General features: G+C 32.3%; 1 protein-coding gene across 2 annotated transcripts in view; it reads right to left on the bottom strand.

Moving 5' to 3' along the window:
- Positions 1–26,760, bottom strand: part of LOC124532305 — a 113,739-nt gene that overhangs the window by 52,384 nt on the left and 34,595 nt on the right. Inside the window, exon 1 of one of the 2 annotated variants that reach the window (XM_047107152.1) lies at positions 15,600–15,782. The exons of the other annotated variant lie outside the window; for it this stretch is intronic. Coding sequence (XP_046963108.1) covers positions 15,600–15,655 — 56 coding nt within the window. The 5' untranslated portion in view covers positions 15,656–15,782. Of the gene's footprint in view, positions 1–15,599; positions 15,783–26,760 lie in introns of those variants that run through there. 2 annotated transcript variants of the gene reach the window in all.

Below are 26,760 nucleotides of genomic sequence, written 5' to 3'. Positions count from 1 at the left end.
CTAGCTTTAATAAATAATACGTATTCGAAATATTACAGTAACTAACAATAAAAAAGTACTCCGTTATGGATCGTAAATCGAAGTATACATATAATTATTATATAGTTAAAGCCATATCTTTACCAGTATATCTCAGATAGGAAGCTTTTGAAAATAATCTATATAATACATAAAACAAATGTATCTATTTTTATCTTTACACATTAGTAACGCATCGTTAATTAACTTTGAAAGAAAAAAAAAGTTAAACAAAAATTTTAGTAATACATCCAGAAAGGCAAATAATCTGTAATAATATCATAAAGAGGTCAAAAAATGTTTGGATGTATGTAGGGGCAAGTAAACTAAGGATCCAAAAAAATCACTGATAGGCTTCATAAATCCAAAATTTATAGTATAATTTATATTTATAATCTATCATTTATATATAATAAACTCGTGCGAAGTCGCGGCAGTGGTAAATTCCCATATATATTGTTATAATAATGCAATGCTATACAATGAACTGTTCGAAATACAAAAACATTGATACCATTAGAATATTTTAATGGTACATATATTTTACTAAAACCAACATTATCTTATATAACGTTAGTAAAACGTATAAAAAAGTCAACGGACATCCTTGCATTCTAATTTAACGGCTATTAAACTATCTTTAGTGGATGTTTGATACTAGAAATAAATTTGAGACAAAAAAAATACATAAACCGCTTCTGATATAACAACCTGCTGTGAATTTTAAATGATGTTAACAACGATATAAAATTATAAAAACATACTTTTTGATACATTTACATATTAAAGTGAACGAGTGCTTTTCATCATTCACGAATTGAACGATTGAATGGATCGAAAAGGAATTTTGCATACAGATAGATTACATCATGATGGAATAGGAGTTCTTTTTTTAAAATTTTGAAAATGACGGCTAGGGCTTAATTTATGTCGGTCTCGGCTAATAGCTAGTTCATTTTTATGTAGATTTTGTGCATATGATTTATGTTCTTATTTTAAAAAATAATTTCACAAAATATGGCTTGTGAGTTTGCCCAGTGATTAGGACGTGGAATTTAATTGAAGATTTCGGGATCAATTCTAGGCAAGTCTCTACCCTTACATAAGTATATTTGGGTTTTTAATGTCTAAACCTACATTTCAACAGCTTTTTGGAATATACAGAAGATCAGCGGCGAACAATTCACAGGTTGCTGTTCTTCTCAATTGAAAACGTAATAGCGTAACCTCAATTTCAGTTGAAACCACGAATTAAGTTCGATAAATTCAAAGTAACCGCTGACCGCTGTGAGTAATATTATTATTGATATTTAATTACAGGAAATAAATTTATTAAAATTGTTTTCGAATAAATTTAAATTAAGAATAAGTTCGTCGTTTGAATTCTTTATAATGTTCTTTTGTATAATTTCCGTTAATATCGTTCCGGGAAATGAAAGCATCCGAAATGTTTCCCGGATTTTCAAACACGTGGGCAATGGTCGTAAGGAATATTTTTAGTTTGACGAATCATACGTAGAATCGGAGCGTTTTCGAAGTATGACGACTAACGATTTTATTATCTTTTTTATTGACCACGTTTCGGGTAACCTGTATTTCTCGGGATTGATAGTTGAGACATAAAACTATATCAACAAAATATTGCTTTCAGGGTGTAATAAATAAATAAATACGTCATTAAATCTAAATGTAACTCTGGATGTGTTAACTCTGTTGATGAAGCTTTCAGAATTATTTTTAAGTAAAAAGCCTCTTCCATAATTATCTATCATTCCTCACGTCGATATGTACCGACGTTTCCAATATTATAAATTTGACAAAAAGTACACATTATAAAAAAAAAAGAAAACTTAATTCATATTAGAACTATAAATAGGCTTAGTAAGGCTGGAGTCGACTTAATATATTTGTTTATATACTTTCATTTACTACATACTATTCGAGAAAAGGTTCGTATGTGCCGTTTGCGAAAAATATGACAGGTCTCTTCAGTATAAGTGTTGTCCTGCATTGATACAACATATAAAATATAATGAGCGAAGTGTTGAAAAATTATGCTGAAGGTACTAATGTTGATTTAAAATAATTGCGATACCCAGTTCATGAGTAAACACCAAAATAATTACAATAACAAAAGTTGACTTTACAACTTATTTATTTTTAATTTCGAAGCGAAGGGGAATTGTTTCATATTATGATATAGATTAGAATAAATGTTTTTAAAGATTTTAGATAACAGTTACCGAGAAAAAAGGTTTTAATGTAATTCATATGAAGACACATGCTTCCATTATTAAAGATAATAGTTCTGAAATCAATAGTGCACTTAAAACTCCAGGCATTATGAATTTTTAATGACGTCATTAAGGCTCACTGACATTCCGAACACATGTATATTCCAAAGCAAATAGTATAAATAAAATAGTAGTAATGTCTACATAAAATTCGAAGAATTGTTATTAATTTACCTATACTATAAATTGATACAATCAAATTGTATGGGTATATATGTATATATTAATTATGTATCAATCGTTAAATTAATCAGATTTATGATACTTTAATATAGTTTCTGTTTTCAACCGACTTAAAAAAGGAGGAGGTAATCAATTCGTCTGCATTTTGTATTGTTATATTTGGAGTCGGTGTCAGGGCTTGGCTGGTTTGGTTTTATACGATAATATACTGGGTCAATCAAGGAACTCGTATCGCTTCTTTCTTTTGATTGTTGAGGCTGACACCGGCTCCAAATGTAACAATAATTGTAACTACGTTATATAATCGTAAATCGACTTTTAAGTGTTCTAATGTTTTTCATTTCATTCGTTTTAATTATCTTTATTACTTTTTAGTGCATATTTATTAGTTTTAAAATATTGTTTTGTTTGAAGTCGGTTTTTCTTTTTATTAAATTTTTTTTATTTATTCTGTAACTAGTCTAAAAATGATTCCCGTTATTATAGACACAGTCCGTTGCATTTTCGGTCTAGGCGATAATTTAGGTCACATTATAAGATTTGTTGGCTGAGTTCCAGATCAAAATTGTTTATTTATTTTTAATCCAGATTAATCTACGCGCAGAATAATAAGCAACCCCTTTATTTACAAAACAACTAAGAAACAAGCTTTATTTGAAATTTAGGACTCTTTGTGGGTTTTGATGTCGTAATCAAGACTATTTAACAAAGCTTTAACAAATATTTGGTTTGAACATGCTAATTTCCTGACCCATTAGTCCGATTTGAAAAAATAGGTTTATTAGTCTATTTATAAGACTACTAACCATCCTCTCGACTTCGCGCGCGTTTGTATTTAACAAAAAAGTGATATTTCAGTTCGCATATTGTACAAAGCGTATTATATATTAAAAGTAGCTTAAGTTATTCCCTATAAAATCAAGTATCTTTTAGTGAAAGTCCCTTTGAAATCGATGCAGTCGTTCTAAAGATTAGCCGAAACAAACAGACAGACAAAATGGTAAAAAAGGTTATTTTGGTATATGTATGGTACATATAGACGTACGCCTTCAGTTAGAAGCGGGTATTTTAATATTACAAACAGACACTCCAATTTTATTATGTGTTGATATAACGCCAGTTAGAAGTCGGACAACACACGTAGGCCCAGTAACGTATAGGGCGTGTGAAACTGCGCGAAGTAGCTATATCGTTACAATAATACATTCACAACATCGATGTTCATATATTAAAGTATCTCAATCTTGATCAGTAATCACACATAATAAATTTCAATGTATTGTAAAAGTATGAAACCATTACAGATCATTTAGAATAAGACTTGTTCCGTTTCCATGTCTAAGTATGCTTTATGTAATAGATTTTGATGTACTCAAAACATTTCATTTAAGCAAAATAAGTGTTATAAGCGATTTGTTATAACAGTGCACTCGTAATACTTTATCTAGAAAGGAAGTTCAAAGTTCAAGATGATATACCGCACTAATAATTTCATATAAATATATATAAATTGCTATACGTAAACACAGTTATACTTACATAAATAGTGCGTCGCTTTTATAGATAAAGTTAAAAGATAACATTTGGATGCCGTTCCAAACTCTAACTTAAATTACTTTATTGAATATAGAAGTATTACACTTACTTTTTGATTGTTATACATTTGTAAAATTAACCCATAATTGCTGAAGGGACATACATATCTGAAAGAAACTGTCATAAGGAATAACAAATTTGCTATGTTAAAGGTCATCAATACGGAAAAGCAAAAACCGGTTCCAATAATTTTTTGGCCCGTTTTTACTTCTATCAAAATCATTGTTCAAGTTTAGAAAATTATAGATAATGATTACATAATATCATCATTATTTTCTGAGACCGTATCATTATAACGGTTTAGAAGATTCTACTACAATATACTGCTATAATTGGCACACAATTACCTAAATCGAAGAACTTGTATATGGCAAAAAAACATCACAAGTTTAGTAGATAAAATGTTACAAAATTACAGCTTACATTGTTTATATATCTAGACAGTGTCGTACTACAAAACATTAAAACAAACTTTATCATCTGGGTGTGTGATTGTGTGTGTGTCAAGCGTTGATACTCGCCAAACGTCATACTATTTTACTTGTGTGCGTGACCAACTATTTTTTTTTCGACGATTTCTTAAATTTGACAGCCTATAGTAAATAATCAATGGTATATAGTCAAATTTGTATGGTAACCGGTGATCCTTAGCTTAACATTGGGATAGTGTCTGGATAGTAATATACAGATAAACCACAATCGTTTATGAAGATTTCATCATTTGAAAAACTGTATGGAAGTAAGCTCTTGAGCTCTCAAATCTCTTCATGAGTGAAATTGTTAATAATACTATCTACCAGTCCCAGTGACACGGGTTAATTAACGATCTACTGATCACTGAACGACTACGATGACAACTTCAAAAATCATAATTTACTTTACATTATAGTACACCACAAAGATAAAAAAACATGGATATTCTAAATAAAAGAAGCGTACAGTTTTGATGACCTTATCGCTGCAAAGCCATCTCTCCTAGCCAGCCATCATCATCATATTTCAGTCAATTTACACAAGAACATAGTGAACTACACATATAAACCTTTCTTATCAATCACTCCGCCTTTGAGTGAAAACCGTATAAAATACGTTTCACGGTATTTAAGTTTATCGCGTATAGACGCAGCGGAAGGACTGTTTTATAATATTAAGTACTAATGATATTACTTCTTTAAATGCACTGGTAACATTCGAAAAGATGTATAAGCACTCCCACTGTGTAAAATCTTGTAAAGTATTACTTACTTATACTATGGTGAAATTTCAATACTTTATATTTCTGTTTTCCAATTTATAAATTTAATGACAGGATCTACAATTACTGCTACATGGACCACATATTTATTAAAACATTAGAGTCAATTTATGTCATTGTTTTCTCACTTTTATTTCCAAGTGTTACCATTATCAATATTAAAGCCGATCACTTTTACTAAAGCGATTTTATGATTTTTAAGTAAACTCCCAAAAAAATCGAAAAATATTAATAAATTGCGTTGAGCTGTTGCAACTACCTACATCACTTTAGATTATTTTTATTACTATGAAATAAATTGCTTTTAAACATTATAAATAGTCTTTCAATAGTTACAACATGGGTTATATAATAGAATGGTGTGTCAGATCGTTAAAGCTTGTAACCATAAATTAATTATATCTCGTATGATATTATCAGACGCACTAGAAAGTTATAGATCAACAAAAGTTATATACAGTCTATGAACATCGATGGGAACATTAGGGAAAAAGCATTACACACATCTTAAATTATTTTATAAATTTAAAAATTTGTTGTATTAATAAGACAAAACAAATGATAACTTTTTATCATGGTGTGCGTGTCAGCTGCGCTTGACATTCGCCAAACGTCTACTGTATTAGTGTGCTTGTGGTCAGTGGCCAACTGTAAGACACTATTTATAATTAATAACTAACGTAAAAAACATAAAACATTCATACATGTATGACGTCTAAATCTATTTATAAACATGCAATTGTATCTTTTTTATTATTTATTTTCAATTAATCAACTGCCAGTGGTTATATTCTTGAAAGGAGTTTGACTATATAAAACCTTAAGCACTAAAATAGCATAAAAAATTGTATGGATTCGGTACGATTTAAAAAAAGTTGTCTGATATTACGATGCATATTACTTATTTCACTTTTCAAATTTAGAATGAAGATTGTGTTTAGAAGTAAGATACTTCAGGACTCTGGAACGATTCATTCATTTATTCGATATTTAAACTTAAAGTACTATTTATAAATAAACGCAATTTAAAAATACCTCTATGTAGTGCGACAGGTTCATTTGCTCGTCCGCTATAATTACATGAAAAGCAATTTACCAATTTTGAATCAGGCTTCGTTGGCTTATTTAAATACCCAATAATTCAACTAATTGATGATAAAATTGTAATGTATTAAAGTACTTATAGATTTTGATAAATTTTAAAGGCGGATTAAATTCTGGAACCGGAGGAAATTAAATCATAAATAGAACGCCAATGATTTTAAATTTATGTGTTGCTATTTCTATTGTCAGCTGTGAAATTACAGCTACGCGCATATCCGAGATTAATAAATTATATTGAACGTTAAAATGTTATACATAAAGTTCATTTTTATTTGTGAGAAAATCTTTTGACCCGCCATGTTGTTGGGATGCACTGAAGAGTTGTATTTTAAAATAGGCCTAAAGGATGTGGAGAATTACTAACCAATTTAGTGCTGGTTGAATAAAATCGTCTCAAGCAATTTGCTTTTTAAATTGCAAAAGCATTTTTATTATTGCATATCTTTTTGCTGTTAGTAATTCATAACAGTTATGTAAGATGTAACTAAAATATATAAGTTTAAAGAACATTTCGATATTATCAATCAAATATGAAAAATGGCAGAGGAATCCATTACGAGGTTATTTTGTCGGAAGAACTTCTGACATAATCTATTAATTATCGAGAGGTAGGTACAGGCCCAACTCACCTGAAAATGGGCATTTAACGGTTCCTAATGAACTGAAATTTATTATTTGTATTTCGAGATGATTGTCTCTTGAAAATCTATCTCATTAGGTAACATAAAATTACTAAGCATAAAATATAAATAATACTTTTTACTAGGGTCATAATACTATTACATTTTGATTTTAAATGAAATAATGTGTTAGTTCGGTTAGATTAAATATTTTTTTCAAATGGGATAAAAGTTTATACAAAATCGGATATGAATTCAAGCTTTTTGACCATTCGATTTTTTAAACGCGTATAAGTAATTAAAATAATTTAATATTACCTAACCATCATTCAAATGACTCGACACTTGCGTATAAAAAACACCAATTTTATCTAGGTTTTTGCCGGTTGAAATTTTACCTGCAGGCAAAAAATAAACAAGATTTGGCGATGCCCAAACACTCGGGTGCAATGAACTCTGTAATAATCCGGTTTTCGTGATATAAATAAATATTAAATGCAGTGTGACACTTATATTATATTTTTCAATGCAATTTTAAGCGAATAAATAAATTACTTTGATTTCTCGCAATATCGACAATTTCCGCAAATAATAAATTACGTAAGATTTATGAAATTTACGAAATGACCATTGAGTACCAATTTTATTAATATTTGTACGTGATGGAATAGTTTTGTTCGTTTTTGGAATTAATTTAAAGGTCTTCATTTTGACGTCTCTGAAAACGTAATTATATTTATGGCAGGTGTTTATAGAAGACATGTCAATGAGTTGAAGAGAAAATTTATAAGCAGGTGGACTCAAAAGCATATCGAACTGTACATTCAATAAAATACAGTATAAAACAAAGTCGCTTACCGCTGTCTGTCCCTGTGTATGTTTAGATCTTTTAAAATTACACAACTGACTTAGAAGCGGTTCTTTTAATAGATAGATTGTTTCAAGACGAACGTTTATATTGTATTAAACACGTACAATACAGTAATGAATGACTGAAAAACTGTGAACATTGTAAGACATTCTGCAAAATATTTAGTATCAGAATTGCGACCGTGCGAAGCCGGGGCGTGTCGCTAGTATTATATAATAATTTAATATAACATCAATTTTATAACATACACGACTTCAATTATAAAATCATGTATTTCTTTAGACTCCTATATCATTATACAAGTGACGCCCATGAGAAAAAGAAAGTCACGACACAGAAAACTAAGCGCTTTGAATCGATTGATCTCATACGCGTCGTGACCTAAAAAACTCGTTTGAGAAATTCGACGTTTCATGATTTTCTATGGCAACTAGTTTAGTAAAGCGCTTACATCGCTAATTTTTACTGACTCGGTTTTGTTTTACGAATTTACCGTTGTATACGTCTCTGCTAATTAGTGACTATTAGTTTCGAATCGGGGTACCAGATTACGTTCAATTTAGGCCTTGCTCGATAATTGATGAAAAACGTTAGTTACTAGAAAATGAGAATTGAGATCGGCCGGAGCATCACGGTTATTCCGTTTCAATACCGGTAGAGTTGTTTGTTTTGATTAAATTGTGTTACGTAAAACATAAACTCAGAAAACCTCCGGGTAATGGGCCCCATTAATAAATTGTTTGAATTGGTTTGCCATTAAATAAGAAAGATTTTCTCTTTGGAAGAGTTACCTTAAACACGGTTGATTTTTTCAAACAAATATTAACAAATTCTACTTATAAACTTTAAACAAGAAGGTATTTTTGCCTTTGCCTCTGTTTAATTTTGCCAATAATTAAAATGATTCCAAAAATATTTCTTTAATTCGCAGTTTATTCAAGTCTTGTGCCAAATATTTCACCATTTTGACATTTCAACAGCTGTCAAACATATTCGTAACGGCAAACGACACGAAATATATCGCAATATGTTGTTTAATCTTGTACGTAATAATAAGCAATATAAACTAGAGTGACAGGCTAGACAGATAGAGTGAAGCTACACTTAATATAAAAAAAGTTCTTAAATGACATGAAGAAAAGCCTACTTGAATAAAGTAAATTTTGATTGATTTTGAAGCGCGAACAACGATCTTCCTGTAGCTTTTAGTAAAAATAATCTTGAATAAAATCAATACCTACTAAATGCTACCGGTGTTTTTAAAATATTCATCATTATCATCATTGCATAGTATAAAACAAGGTCACTTACCGCTGTCTGTCCCTATGTATGTTTAGATCTTTAAAATTACTCAACGGATTTTGATGCGTTTATTTTAATAGATAGAGTGATTCGAAAGGAAGATTTTTGTATATGCATAGACTATATGGTAAAGAAAATTTGATAATTTTAGAAGTTTCTAATGTGATGTCGTAAATGAACAAATTCTGTAGTATATTTAGTATCAGTATTGCACCCGTGCGAAGCCGGGGCGGGATCTAGTTTTGTAATAAATATTTTTCTTTAATGTAACACATTATTAATATCAATGCTTTACTAATTACAATAGTATACGGAATAGTTTTACCGTCAATTAAATATGTTAATATTTTGACTCGAAAGGGTTTTTGTAAGGGTATATTATGTATAAAAAATATCATTTGATTTATAATGACCCCAAAAATTAAGTTATCTTTATTTATACAGCTATTTCAGACAAACTTTGTGGCGCCGGCGTATAACAAAATGAGTTTGTTTATCCTGCCCTGAATAATTATGTCTTAGGAAAATTTGAGTTCAATGAACCCTTAGCCTGTGAATATTTCCTTCCCATTGTGAAAGGGTAGTTGCTACGTTGTTTGACGTTTATGTCAGTTGTTTGTGTGGTAACTGAAATTGTTATTGATATCAAGATTTTTCCTGTATTTCCGAGTATTTATCAAGAATTGTAAAATTTTATGTACCGATGTTAATTGTGAATTGATATTATTTCCTCGAACGTATAATAACATAGTAAAAATTATGAAATCATCGAAAAACATTGCGATGTTTATTTATTATCTTCCATATTGATGTTATTTACAAATTAAAATAGAGAACAGACAATGGTTAATATTTTCAAGTTTTTCAAAACATACCTCATCCCATCTGTATTGTATGTAGGTATTCTTTAGATTCAGTAATAAGCCCATGATTTACTTGAACAATAATAAAAAAATAAAGTCTCTTAATACAATACTTTGTAAATCTATGTTCTCAAGGAAGTGATTATCTATGAATTGTTATCTTGAATTAAGATCTTTAATCCTAAACTACCAAGCATTGTTTTATCTAACTAGAATTAAAAAAAAATTATAAAAAGGTTTTATTGTGTGTTGATCAGATTTTCCGGCTATCTTGTATTAGATTCGGCGTTGCGTGTTACTCACAGCAGTTAACTTTTTGGGGCAGGTGTCAATGCCCACTAGTAAGACTTTTTTGTAGTCAAGTTACTATATGTAAATATGTAATAATGACCTCATTGAATATATTATAGAGATCAATATTTCATTATTTAAATTGGTATATCAACCATGATCACTTAAAGGGTTTTTCAACACAACGACCACAACAGCCTGTAAATTTCCCACTGCTGGGCTAAGACCTCCTTTCCCTTTGAAGAGGAGCTTTTGGAACATATTCCACCACGCTGTTCCAATGCGGGTTGGTGTAGTACACATTGCAGAATTAATTTGAAATTAGACACATGCAGGTTTCCTCAAGATGTTTTCAACTTCAAACACAAATTAAACACATGAATATTCGATCGAGGGTTCGATCCCGCAATCATCGGTTAAGATGCACGCATTCTAACCACTGGGCAATCTCGGCACAAGGGTTTTTAGAATGTTATAATTCAGATTATCAAGGCGACGAATTAAAAAGCCGGTCACCAGTGAATGAGATACAAGATGATATATTTAGAAAATATTTTCTGAATGAATCAGGATGAGATCAACATCATTATGAATGTTATGAAAATAAACTTCAAACAGAATATTCCATATTCAATATAGGATTTTCAGAGATTCCCAAATTGTTTCAAAATTAATCAAACATTTACGTAATGAATGCAAAACTAGTATCTACTTATAGCTTTAATTATTTCATAATTTAATCAGACTGCTCGTTTATGAAACACTGAACTAAATCAGATTAACTGATCTGACTAAATACTAAACGCTGATTGGTCACATATTATATCATTAGTTGCTTTAAACAATGACCATTCAGATTAAATTCGATTCATTTAATCTGACTTTCATCAGTATTTTATTTAAACAGCCGGTCAAATTGTACACAGTATTGTTGTGTTTCGGTTTGAAGGATGAGTGAGCTAGTAAGTACAGGCACAAGGGACATAACATCTTAGTTCCCAAGGTTGGTGGCGCATTGACGATGTGAGGAATAGTTAATATTTCTTACAGCGTCATTGTCTATGGGTGATGGTGACCACTTACCATCAGGTGGCCCATATGCTCGTCCGCCAACCTATTCCATAAAAAAGTAACCTATGTCCTTCCTTGGAGGTCAAATTTGCTTCATACTAAATTTCATCAAATTCTGTTCATTGTTTTGGTAATGAAAGAGTGACAGGCAGACAGAGTTACTTTCACATTCATAATATTTTAGTATAGATTTATTGGTTTTTTATAAAACAATGTTATTTATGAAATATTACCTATTATAAATTATAGTAATTTATCGTCATTAAAATGATATAAAGAATGTCCTAAAATTATCATAAATCATCGTTAAAGTAAACATTACTCATTATTTATTTAGTAGGTATCAAAAGCCATTATATATTCTTAAACGTCGTGTTGCATTTCACGGGAATGTCCGCGAACCGCAAAGTTATTTGGCAGACTAATTTAAAATAGACTGAAAGAAGGTCAATAAAATTTAAATTAGGATTCAAAGGTCAAAGGGTACATTTCTTTATTTAAGGTAAATGCCCTCTTTGCATCAACTAAAGCGGGAACGTTATTATTAAATGCTTTCAAATTATAATTGAATTAAAGATTCAAGCATTTTTAATCCTTTCAGTAAACGCCTAAAGACGTTATAATAATAATAATTACTTATCCAATATCCCGGGTAATGTCCCTAATATAATATAAAAATGATTTTATATATTTTAGACGAGTTTTCTAACGATATATTTTTTTATTAATGTTTTAAACATACCGTGCGTTACAATGCCTCTTGGAAATTGTTTTTAAAATATTTATACATAGTAATACGGCTTAATATTGTACGTTTACGTAGAGTAAGAATATTTCTAGTGCGTAACAATATTTTAGCAAAAATAAATCGCTAAAAGCATACAATTTTATGCATGAAATTATACGATGTTATTCATTCGAAAGTGGACATATGAAAAACTTTATTCAATAGAATCATTATACTTGATTGTCAGCAATTCATCTCTAGTTCGGAAATCTCAAACTTCAAAAGACCCGCAAAAGAAACTCAACAGAGCTATAAAATAAATGATTAAAGCAGAACCCTTTTTTATTAACAACATACATCATTTTATAATACTGTTGTTACTTTTATAGTAAAATTTTCCACAAAATGTTTTTTATTTTCCTCAACCTCCTGCCCTTGTCCGAATTTTATCTGGGATCCGCGCAGCGTGTCTTTTCCTTCCATACCTCTCTGTCAGACGTAATCTCACAAGTAACATTATTTCTAACGATATCGTCTTTCACACAATCCATCCATCGTTTCCTTGATCGTCCTCTACCTCTATATCCATCCACATCCATGCTCAAGTTTTTTATTTTCATTATTATAATTTATTTATTATTCTGATTACTTCCCTATTAGGAAAGAAAGAGTTACCAACTAGAATCTAAGAACTACTATATATTACTAATATAAAAAGCAAATTTGTATGAGTACATACAAAAACATGTAACATAACAGTAACTGCTATATTTACCGAAACGTTTTCCGTAAACTGACCCGGTTAAAGTATTAATACATGGATATTTTTTATTAATGAGAACATGGCGTCAATTTAATTAAAAACGCTAACGAAATTGATCGTTTATGATATCCACGAGGGAGTGATTAGAGGGAAGTTATTAATTAACTAATGATTTATAAAGACCTTATCAGTTATTAATGGTACCCCTTATCAGTAGGGTTGGTGATAACAAAAACTTCGCCACTTTTTATAATGAAATGGTCTTTTGTCAAGTGACAGAAGTGTTATCAAATGCGTTTTTTTCGAACGTTCTATAAATGAACGTTTACTTTTATTCGAAATTTAAATTTAAAGAGTCTGTCACCAATAAATTTCACCACAATACTCTACAATATCTAGAAAATTCAAGAATACGGATTCATCCAGATGTTTAGGTGAAATTAAGAATTTACCAAATAAATCTTTAATATGGTGTTGCTAACTAAATAAAAAGAGAATAAATAGAGCTAGACTATTATAAATAAACTAGAAATGTTGGTCAATATTTAACTATAATTTTAATTAAATCGATCAATAAACTTTGAACTCAATACTAATCTTTTCAATATTTAAATTTTTTTTTCTCAAAACGCAATCGAATCGAATTTAGTACGAAAAAAAAACAAAAAAAACATCGCGTAGTAAAAAAAAAGGTATACGAATATTCAGACGCAATTTTAAATTTTTCATTTAAGTATTCATTCAAATATTACTACGCTATACATTTTAATATAGTGAAATATTTTGTAAAATGTAAAAAAAAAATACACATACGTAGACACATATTTGACTAACTTTTAGTAGTTGACTTTATAATTGTTACGATAAAAGACAAATTTTATTTCAGGAAATGATGTAATCCCCTAGAGTCAGTTAGACCTTAACATGGTTTATAACCAAGCGAATGTAGACATGGATGTATGTACAAATACATTTATTTGCAATTTTGTTTAATTTAAGTTGTAAGTAGCGTCTAAATATTAATTAACATTGTTGGCGATACTCCACATCAAATTCATGACACTTCCCAAAATAATTACAGCTAGAGCGTATTAGCGTTACGGGTTGTATGTATGAATTAATTTTGTATTTCAGAATTCTAAAGCAACGAAATGTAACTGTATCAATTAAGAGGAAACATAAATTATGTATAAATAAAAAAGTTAAAATTAGTTCCTGTTTTTTGTTAAGTATATTTAATACCTTAAACAACATATAAATTAAAAAGGTATAAAGCCAAGAATAATGTAAGCGCGTTTGAAATTTAATTAAAATTGGAATATTGTTTTCCATTTATATTTTCTTTTTTTTGTTCAGAAATACTTCTACTGACTGATTATTTAATATATGACATAAGCAATAACAAGATGTTATAAATTAAATAATAATACTTAAATTTGTCACTTTAATTATCAATAAGTTATTGTGCATTTGAAAGTGAAATTAAATGTTTTTAGAACTCCATGCGTTGCGTGAATGACTGAATGATATAAATCAGAGTTAAATAGGAAAAAAGTCGCATTAAAAATTATATTTTACTTTATGTTTATACGATTATTTTAAATCGCAGTATAAACGATATTTTGTTAAATGTAATAATTATTCATTTTTAATGTGGAAGAATAAATATAAATATTTATAAAAAAAATTGAGGACTCTATGACTCTATATAGAGTTTAAAAAAATGTTGCTCCAACGAAATTTGTTTTATGGACATAATATTATTTATAAATTAAAGACTTGATTCATGATTTTAAAACAAAATATTATAACTTGTAAGATAATAAATATAATTATGTTACTATGATAGGCTCGAGGGAATCTCTAACGGAAATAAGCTTTCTATCATATCGTATAATTCCATCATAATTATATAAGTACTATAATAACAACATAGTTTCATAATGTATAATTATATATTTAATGTTGCAATAAAACCTTCAATTCATTCGCCAAAATTATAAGAGTTTTCGAAATGTCATAACACCATTGATCAAAGTTATATCGAAATACTTAAAGAAAATAATATAAATTTTTCAAAATATAGAGTAATATACCGCCACGCATATGACCTTCCAGACATTAGCTAGCGATAAATAAATATGTGCAATAAAAGGCATCACAATCACCATACTGTGTACAGCCTATACAATCTCGTCATATGTTTTCCTAAATAGCCTTATGAACACTTCACAAGATGACGTCCAATAAAATTAGTAGGAGTTGTGATTCAATTTTATTTATAACACATTTCTGAAAGACACTTCTCTAATAAGAACAAATATTACAGATATATTTCTTAGTGGGATGAAAATTTTTCATCACCATAACGAAACACATTTCCAGGTATTATAGGGCTCATAATAGGAATATTAATGTCTGGCTTTCAATTTGTTTTATAGAATAGTAGTCTGATTTTTAGATTAGACAAGCAGAGACAGTAATCAACAAATAATTGAATGTAATAAAATAACATATCCGATACACACGTGAAAATAAAATGATTAAAAAACAACAGTTAATCCGATAACAATTTCTCACACAACAAACGAGTTTAACGCACTTAATTCAAACATGCTTTCTAATACACGTGAGCGCTCACCAGACCGGTTGTCCCTTCATGCCTGCCTGCAGATCCAGCAAACCTCGCAAGTGCATCACCCCCTTAACACACACTCAAATATTCACCGTCACCGGTCATCTTTATCACAAACACGATATCTGTCCAAGAATCACCAGCACGATACGTCTTACCCACGCGGCAACTAACGTACGACTGCCGAGGCCCGAGTTGCTGACACAAACTACGTAGTGTAGTCCGCTACGAGAGAGCGCCCTAAATCAAAGTGCTTTGTTTGAATTTAGTCTCTATTTCTGAGAATAAAAGGATGACTTTTGTGGAATGTAAGGTGGTGTTTACATCGGTTCGAAGCGTTGATAGTAAAACTAGATGCGGACGAAAGTAAGTAGGCGCATTTCCTCGTGGATGCTGCAGGTTCGTATTTACGATCGCGTTGCGGTGACTGTCGCATCTGGCGTATAAATTTTATAAGAATTCTATGTAAACACTTGTAATATATCCTTTCGATATTGTGGAAAATGTTTTATAGTGTATTTTTTAGTTTAAATGTATTCATACTTATTTCCTTCTATATAGAAATTTCAGACGGTTCAGTTGACAGCGAAATAAAATTTCGCTGACATGCTCATGGTAATGACGCGGAATTCGATTTGTCAGGATCTCAGATGTTCAATAATATATTTTCGAGCTGAAATATTCGAAGGAAAAATATTAACAGAACACTTCAAAAACATAAAGTCGTATTCGTCAAGACTATTACTACAGTTTTAATGTGTGGGTATATAGGGCATATCAACAGTAATAAAATACACACAAACAAAAATATAAACAATTTTCTGTGTTGCCGGTTCTTGTTTCGTGTCATAATATAATAACGCTGTCCTTATTTTAAATAGGACAACGGCGCGGATCTTTTGTTTGTTTAGTAGAGTTTTGTAATTGGGTTTTTGTAGTCAGTACCTTATATGGCAACTGGATGGGGCACCAGTCTGTGGTTGCAAGCCTAATGGTAAACCCGAGATAATTAATTAAGCCTAATGTCACTTTTTTTTTAAAGGTGAAGGTGAAAGTGACTCTACATAGAGCCTTGATATATTATCGAACAACTATTTAATCTCATGATTGGAACCAATATGTTCCAATAAAGAAACATTTACTTTCTTTTTTCGTATAAGTAATATCTTCATAAAAGTTTATGTCAAAACAAAAGTTTCCAGAATTGTATTTACTAAGGTTCCAAATATAGAGACACAGATTCGAATCCAATATAACTAGGTTAACTAAAGTCTTGCTATAAGAAATTGTTATTGGCAGTGCGGGGTCGGGAGTTTCATAGAGTTAAACTTCGGATCCTCAGAATGCACGAGAGCCTTAGAGCCGCACTTTCTCGACCATATAAAGTAATTGCCTTCCTATTGGACCAATAAAGTTACCAGAAGTATAGAAGTGTATAGACTGTGCCTTTGGTTTAGCGCACACACATGTATAATTATCTCCTGTGCATCAATAATGTATACCTACTTGTATATTCGTGCTATATTTTTTCACTTAATAATTATGTAAGTGCTGCTACACGAGGAAAAAATTAAAAAAAAAAAACAATTCAAAATCTTTCCATTAAAGATCTCATCCTATTCCGCGATCAGATATTACATAAACACAATATTTCCGAGTAAATTGGTTAAGGTAAGCGTCTGTGCGTGCGTTCTTTGAAACGTTATTTATTTACATAAAACGTATGGGAAGGATATCTCTATAATAGAACGGTAATCGGAATGAGCTTAAACATAGATCATCCCGTCTTTGTACAAACTCAAACTCAAATTTCTTTCTTCAACATAGAAGTATTACACTTACTTATTGATGGTTAAATTAAACACTACCACCTGTTCGGAAAAAGAAACACCCTGACTTGAGAAGAACCGGCGACAGAAACTCAGCGGGTCTTTTTTGTCAAATTAATTAAATACACATTGAATAAGAATTGAAATACAGTGCAGGCACATTAATTCATTTTCAATTATCAATACTACGAATTTATTACTCGATAAGCTCAAATTGCTGTTTCATAAATAGAACGTTGACTTATTTTTAGCGAAACGAATACAGACGTTATTAAAAAATTATATACTATATTTATATGCGATATTTAATATTAGAATATATTTTACTTGGTAGTAAGGCTTTGTGCAAGCCTGTCTGGGTAAGGTACCCATTATTAAGATATTCTACCGCCAAACAGTAATACTCAGTATTGTTGTGATCTAATTTAAACAATGTAACTTCACGCATAAAAGACATAACACCTTAGTTCCCAAAGTTGGTGTAAGAAATGGTTAAAATTCCTAAATCCCCGATGTCTATTCTACTAGCGGTAATGACCATTCCAAAACACAAAAAACTTCCATTAAATGTTGCGATCATCGTATACCATATTAATAAATTACAAGATGTCTTCATTCTGTTAATTATGATGCACACTAAATCAATATACACATATATAAAACACGTACCAGACAATGCAGTGCATTTCGGAAAACCTTTTATGTACAGGTAGAAGTTCTTCGCAGTTTCACTTCTTAAAATCAGACCATTGACGTGAAAAGCGTGAATTTCGTATTCTTGTTTTCGTATAAATATTCAATACTAAACTTTTTAATGTACCTATTTCTGTTTGGGTAAAATAACAGTTTTTATATTAATTTGTACTGTATTATTATGTATCAGGTAACTGAACCAATTTCATCCGGTATAGGCTGGTTTTATATAGAAACTATTTCTTGTTATATGGTGTGTTTTAAAAGCTTATCAAATCCCTTAGGCACGTATATGCCATGATAATATTCCCATTGAGAAATAAATATAAATTAGGCTACTTAATAATGTTATTGGACACAAATTGTTTCCGTTATAATATATAATGATAAATTATGAATTATTAAATGCGAATTGGGTAGTTTTGTGAAGCGATATTCAAGTAGCGACGCTCAGGCTTCGTGCGATTACGATACATACTAAAATAAAATTGCTATCGAACAGTGATTTTTTTTTCAAATGAACTCATAAGTTCCGGACTTAACTTGTTGATTATATAAACTGATATTTGAGTTCCTTTCTTGGGGTAGAACTGTATGCAAACATATCTGGGTTCCACTCATCACATATTCTACCGCCAAGCAGCAATATATGATATAATGGGTTTGGTGAGTGAGCCAGTGTAACTGAAGGTATAAGGCTTGACCAATTTGTGAATGTTTGAAATTTCTTACTGCACCAACGTCTATGAGCGCTGGTTACTTGTCATCAGTTGGACTATCACCAGGTATATATAGATATGTAACTCAAAATATACAACTACATACTTTCTCAAGGATTGAATTAGTCTAAAATTCAAAAGAAGGTTTTATATTTAATAACAAACAAACATCAAAAGCTAATTTGTGATGGCAACTAAGCAAAAGAAAGTTGTCTGACGAGCAGTAATTCGTAATGTACCGGTTATTATACTACTAGCTACTGAATGCTTTTACTATCCAAAAATAGGATCTTATTAATATGAATAATTTATATCGCTTCTTCATTAAAATTGGCATATTTATCTGTCTTCCTCAAATTAGTTTGTTTTTATGGTTTAAGTTGGCGGACGAGCATATAGGTCACCTGATGGTAAGTGTTCACCATTACCCATAGACAATGACGCTGTAAGAAATATTAACTATTCCTTAAATCGTCAATGCGCCACTAACCTTGGGAACTAAGATATTACGTCCCGTGTGCCTGTAGTTACACTGGCTCACTCACCCTTCATACCGGAACACAACAATACTGAGTATTGTTGTTTGGCGGTAGAATAACTGATGAGTAGGTGGTACCTACCCAGACGGGCTTGCACAAAGCCCTACCACCAAGTGACTTAGTGCTTTAAATTAGAATTAAAAAAGGCGTAAAGCCTTATGAAAGCGGAATGTAATGGATCAAACATCTTTAATAAGGATTATTTTTGCAGCTGCCTGTTTGTCTAACAACTAAATCAAATTTGACCTGAGTCTCAAGAAAATACATACACCAGATACTTTTTCTTAGAACGCCAATACCTAGGAGGCTGGTGACCTCAAACCATCAAATGGCACATTTGCCCGTCCCCTGCTATTTAGCCACGTGTTAATTAATTATATCGTTCGTGTTATAAAGTTAAAACGAACTAATATCAAAATAAAAAAAAATACATAAAAATATTTCCATTTTATTATCTTTCAGTGTTGATATTGAATTTAAAAACAAATGAAATAATAAATTTGCGAACAGACGTCCCAAATAATCATTTTTAATCTATAACTAAACACGCCAAAGATATAGGCCAGTTGTTTACACTTAGTCTGTTAGGTGGTTTGGGTTACATCACAGTGTTCGTTTCCATTGTAAGAATTCGTCGTGATGAAAACACATTTTTTTTTTAAATAATGAAAACTTTTTTTATATTTTTATTCAAGATTTGCAAATACTGGCAACTTAGAAAAAAAATTGTATCGATATTAACAAAAACGATTTGTTAATGTTACATGTTGTTACAGAGTGTTTTATTCGCCGCTTATTTATTCAAAAATATAATCTATATTAATAATTTGCAGGTATAGTTCTTATCGAAACCATTCCACAATTATAGTTCGTTCAAAAATAATTATTTTCGTCGGTAACATGTATCCGCAAAACTCGTATAATCGAGATATTTCAATATGAAATCCATGCAATTCAATGAAATGAAGTTACGTCGGCCATGTTGACGTTTACGGGTGCATTCAGAAAATGTGTTACAAATACTAAATTCGTGCAGGAGTATGTTGTATATTTATATTTGTTTAGTTCTATTTAATTTACCCCAACGTAGCCTGCTTTTCATCTAGTTATATAATTATTTGAAACAACAATAACGGCCTGTAAATGTCCCATTACTGGGCTAAAGGCCTCCTCTCCCTTTGACGAGAAGGTTTGGAACATGTGGCAGAATTTCTATGAAATTAGACACATATAGATTGTATGTATTGATGATTGTATTGATGATTATGAGATGAATATAAACACATGAATAATCAGTGGTGCTTGTCTGGGTTTGAACCCGTAATTTCCGCCATTTTGGATATTATTATTTGAAACAATTCATGTATAATATAATAGTAATTGGTATAATTTGGTCCAGCCATTTTCAAGTCAGTGTGACTTCTAATATACGATGCTTAGATACATTTAATTAGTGATAGAGCCTTGTGCAAACCCGCCTGGATAATAACATAGATTAAAAAAAAATCCATAGTATTATCCATTTAACTACGTAATTTAGATCATTTTCAAAATGGAATCTAGAAAAAATTTCCATTTTCAATACACAGCGGTGTAGATTTACATGAACACAAAGAAATCTCGTGAACAACGCGTCAGAAAATAATGCTATTGTAAGTATTGAATAATATTAAAAGAATAATTTTAGAACACAAGTCTAATTATGTTTTAAAAATATGCTTACCCAAAACCTATTTTCAGAAAGAGGAGACTGTTACAAGATAAATGAATCCAGAATCGAAGGATTTGTACAAATAACACTAAAAATATGAAAGAATAAACTATAATTCCAATTTCCATTTGGCACACAACTGTTATCATTAATTAGTTATCATTTTTAAACATCACTGGGGCGAATTTCCTATATAGTACTATTTGTTGCTTTCGGCCTCCTTTTTTTTATAAAATAGGTAGGCAGACGATTACATAGGCCTGATGTTAAGTGACCACTGCCATTGGACATAGATACCATAGACATTGGCGCCGTAAGAAATATTAACCGTTCACTACCTTACCCTCGCCCTCAACTGTTGCAGCTGTTATATCGTCAGTTACACTGACTTCAAGTCAAACCAAAATTCAGCTATACTAAGTATTACTGTTTGCCGGTAGAATAGCAAATCAGCGGTACCTACCCAGACAAGCTTACACAAGATCCACACCAAAGTCAAGTGGTATGTATTATTGTATTATGAAGTACATATCTCAACTCACGATTTGTATAATATTTTATTGTTAAAAATAATTTTGTTAGTAATGCTATTCGTCACGGTAAAGGTTTAACTATTCGCTCTATTTTACTATAGTATAGTATGTGGAAATATTTGTATATTGGACAACATCACATACATTACTCTGATCTCAATGTAAATAGATATAGCACTTGTGTTATGGAAAATCAGAAGTAACTACGGTACCACAAACACCCAGACCTAAGACAACCTAGAAAGCTAATGATCTATTTCTCGGTCGGGAATAGAACCCGGGACCGAGAAGTGGTGTACATACTACTCGACCACGGAGGTCGTCACTAAACCTAATGTGTATCCAGGTTTATCTTAAGTAATGAAACCGCATGTCCGTATAACCTTGTCAAAGTAAAATTAAATATTGATACTGTTTCGTAAAACGAGTTCATGAATAATTAAAAGGTACTATTTCGTAACGACACATAAATTTAGAATGTTTTGGTAATAATTGATTGTAATTAATTATGATTGTTATCCATACAATATTCAGTGGTCATTATTAATAATACTTTTCTATTAATCGATTTTAATAAAAAAATAAGTTTAGGAAATACATAGTTTTAATTTTCATTTTACCAGGATCACATGAATTCAAAGAAACGTTTGAGTAATACAATCTATTCATACAGTTCCTGATTTCTTACCTGATAATATTTACGTAGATTTTTAGGTTGTTCTGTGATGTCTAAGTGCTGATTATTTAATCACGCCCAAGAGTTCTCAGCGCTATTTATAATTGCAAACGAAGCTTACCTGAAACAAAATTATCATACATTATTAAGTAATACACGAACTTCGGTTTCAAGAATATTTTACTTTACTTAGATAATGAAGGTATTAAGCTTTTCCCCACGACTACTAAGTTTTTAATAGTAAAATAGTATTTTCAATTTACAAGATTTAATTTCACAAGATTTTAATCTATACTAATATTATAAATGCGAAAGTAACTCTGTTTAGTCTGTTTGTCTGTCCGGACCATACCACTGAACCGAGTTTGATGAAATTTGGTATGAAGCAAACTTGAACTCCTAAAAAGGACAAGCTACTTTTTTGCCTAACAGATTAGCACTCTAAAAAGCGAGCGACTACTAGTAAAAGATAAATGTAATAAAATAAGCATAATAATGCTATATCAAAAGCGAATGCAAATTCTCTTTAGTGTAGGTAATTAACAATTTGTTAACACATCAATAATTAAAATGACCTCGAGTGACTTTTGACGTATTGACAAAAAGTATTCGCATATCGCGAATTTATTTGCGTTAAATCTCATAGAACATATTTGATCTATCATTTAGTCTTTTGATTCTTATAATATTAGTAGAAAGAATTGAATCGTTTAAAAGTCATTTAAAGCATGATCTTTTATTAATCGACTGTGATGATTCCTAAATTATTATTATTCTATGATTTAATTATATTATGGTCCGAACCGTTTTCTGTTTAGACAATATTCTGCAAAAATAAAAAACCTCAAAAATCTAGTGAAAAAGTTAAATGAATACCGAACCGTAGTTGATTTTATATTATTCAAAATACATTAATATAGTAACATATGACGAAAAAATATTTTAATGGTCATGGTCTAAGGAGGTTTTATTAGGAATGGTCTCGACTCTAGAGCATCAGCTTTGTCAATTTATTAAAAAAAAAACAGAATTAGTCAGAACCGAATACAATGATTCGATTCAGTAACATTATATAAAGGCAGATTGCGGATGCGCCCGCATGGAATAAATCAGACATCTCGTATTGAGCATTGTTGGTTTGGGTTCGATTCAGTTTAAGTATTAAACTATTATTGTATTTAGCAAATTATAGCTGAGCGAGCTAGCAAGCCCAATGTTTCTGTATTTGTTCTTTAATTGATGTTACAAAATAATACCTTTGATTAACTTCAAAGGTCATTTTATCCTTTTATTAGCTATATATTTTTTTAAATGAATTATCAATTACGTGAAAGTAACATTATTTTTAAAAAGTGTTTTCTTTTTAATAAATTTTCATATTGTTGTCAATTGTGGTATTAACTGTTATCGTAAAAGAGTAACTAATAAGTAGTTTAATTTAAAACTCTTCCTAAACCAATCACGTGTTGGATCCACTCCATAAAGAATAACATTTTTTTTTTAAATTATTGATTGTTTGTTATCATAAAGCTTATAAAAATTAAAGGTATAACTATAATTTTGTCTGGTAAAATAGTTAGTTAACACGAACGTAGAACCTTTAGATTTCTCACGCTGTTCAAGCTGGTCATGATTTACCGTCTTCAACTCTTCACACTGACAAAGCGAATAGTAAATTCTGCGTAAAACAAACACCTATAATTAGACACTATAGAGACAAACAAACACTTAGAATGTAATGTAATAATAATAATGGATTGATAATGATCGGTAGTAACGTCTTGTCCATCGAGCGTTGAAAATTATTTTCTAATATGAGTTATATTTATTCTGTCCATGAATAATTGTGAAAACATGTCATGGAATCGTTTTAAAGAAATTAATATTTGTTTATTCTTTATTCATGTATAACACTTACTTATTGATGATTAGAGTAAATAATGATACAAAAAAAAAAAACATAGATCCGAGAAAATTCGACGAAACGACGAAAGTATTTTTTTGTCTTATTTTATAACTGTTTATTAAATAAAAGAAGGATACACCACTTGACGGTTAATTAGAGTCCAAGGTATGCTTTAACTTATAAACACATCAAGTTGCGTACAACATCAACAACAGCCTGTAATTTTCCCACTGCTGGGCTAAGGCCTCCTCTCCCTTTAAGGACAAGGTTTGGAACATATTCCTAAACATTGTTGAGTGTCTTTGCAAATTTAGGACACACAGCTCGCTAACAGCTCTAGAAGTGGTAGTGCCACGCTGTATACCTTCGGGTTACAGCCGAATGGGCCGGCACGCCCGGGGAAGTACCACTCTCTCACTTAAAATCGGCGTAAAGTGGTAGTTATGCTACCGCGTTTCGTCCGGTAAGTGAGAGTTCCGGAGGCCCAATCCCCCTCCCCCCCAAAACTTGATGGTTGTGCAGAATTTGGTTAAATTACCCCAGGAGGGTACCATCAGCGACAGCGGTGGAGAATCCCTCTCTGGGCATCCATGCTCAGGACATACACCACCTGAGCAGGGATGCCCAGGCTGCCCTCCGAATTCTGGGGGGGGCAATTTTGCGCTCGCCACTGTTCGGGGCAAGCGGAGCAGGCATCATAAGGCAACCCCTACCACCCTCGCTGTGGACTTCTGCAACATAAGGGGACTCAACTTCAACCTCAACGCCGTTCACTACCATCTGGAAACGGCGAAGCCGGCCTTGCTCTTTCTAACCGAGACCCAGATATCTTCTCCTGCCGATACGACTTTTCTCTCGTACCCTGGGTACAAATTGGAACATTCCTTTATACCACGAGCTGGGGTATGCGTTTACGTCAGAGATGATATCTGTTCTCGACGCCTCGGCAGCCTTGAAGGACAGGACCTATCGATTATCTGGCTGCGTGTAGACTGCGATGACCATCCGCGAATCTATGCGTGCCTTTATAGGTCCTATAGCGGTAATGCCGAAACCGACCGACTGGTTGAGCACGTCCAAATGGCTACAGATTCCGTGCTTCAGCAGATTCCATCCGCAGAGATCATTATTCTGGGTGACTTTAATGCTCACCACGCAGAATGGCTCGGCTCACGCACCACCGATCATGCGGGTAGATCTGTTCTGGACTTCGCTCTAGCATATGATCTGACACAACTGGTCAACTCGCCAACGCGAATACCGGATGTGGAGGATCATACACCTTCCCTGTTGGACCTTCTGCTGACTTCACATCCGGATGGCTATCAGGTTATCGTCGATCCCCCTCTGGGCTCGTCTGACCACTGTCTCGTCCGGAGTACAGTGCCGGTTGTGCGGTACTCACGACTTCGCTTTGTTGGGTGCCGCCGAGTATGGCACTACAAGTCAGCAGATTGGGATGGGATGCGGTCTTTTTTTGCATCTTACCCATGGGGGCAGATTTGTTTCTCGCCGGATGATCCGAACGCTGCTGCTGACTCTGTTGCCGATGTGGTGCTTCAGGGTATGGAACTATTCATTCCTTACTCTGCAGTACCCATCGGTGGCAAGTCCCAGCCTTGGTTTGGTCGCTTCTGCAAAACGGCATCACGCCGAAAGTGGGAACGCTATCAAACCTGGGCTAATGCATCTGCGTCTCGTGATGTAAATACCAGCGCATTTAAAAAGGAATACAACTCTGCCTCTAGGTCCCTCAAAAACGTAATTGCTAGGGCGAAGACGGAGTACATTGGCAGAATTGGCGAGAGACTGGTGCGTCTCCCTTCAGGAACACGAGCGTTCTGGTCTCTCGCTAAGGCTGTCTTAGGGAATTTCTGTCAGCCATCTTTTCCATCTCTGCACAGAGACGGTGAGTCATTGGCCCATACCGCGAAAGAGAAAGCTGATCTTTTAGGCTCTCTCTTCGCGTCGAACTCGACTCTGGATGACCAAGGAAAATCTCCACCAACAATTCCGCGATGTGATACCACGATGCCGGAGGTTAAATTCCGGCAAAGTGCAGTTCGTAAAGCACTTCTTTCCTTGGACATTCATAAGTCGAGCGGACCCGATGGTATCCCTCCAATCGTGCTACGGACATGTGCTCCCGAGTTGGCACCGGTCTTAACGCGTCTTTTCCGGCAATCCTACACATTAGGCGTCGTCCCGAATTCCTGGAAGACAGCTTTGGTGCATCCGATCCCTAAAAAAGGCAACCGCTCAGACCCGTCCAATTATAGGCCTATAGCCATCACCTCCTTGCTCTCCAAGATAATGGAGTCCCTTATAAACTGCCAGCTCCTGCGGTATCTAGAGGTGAACCAGCTGATTAGCGACCGCCAGTACGGTTTCCGTCGGGGTCGGTCAGCCGGTGATCTTCTAGTTTACCTTACTCACAGGTGGGCTGAAGCAGTTGAGAGCAAGGGGGAGGCATTAGCAGCCAGCTTGGACATAGCGAAGGCCTTCGATCGTGTATGGCACAAAGCGCTTCTTTAGAAGCTTCCTTCCTATGGGCTTCCCGG

The sequence above is a fragment of the Vanessa cardui genome, chromosome 9 (genome assembly GCF_905220365.1).
Source record: "Vanessa cardui chromosome 9, ilVanCard2.1, whole genome shotgun sequence".
NCBI classification, from domain to species: Eukaryota; Metazoa; Arthropoda; class Insecta; order Lepidoptera; family Nymphalidae; genus Vanessa; species Vanessa cardui.
The sequence above is the reverse complement of the archived record's forward strand: the minus strand, read 5'-3'. Positions and strand labels throughout refer to the sequence as shown.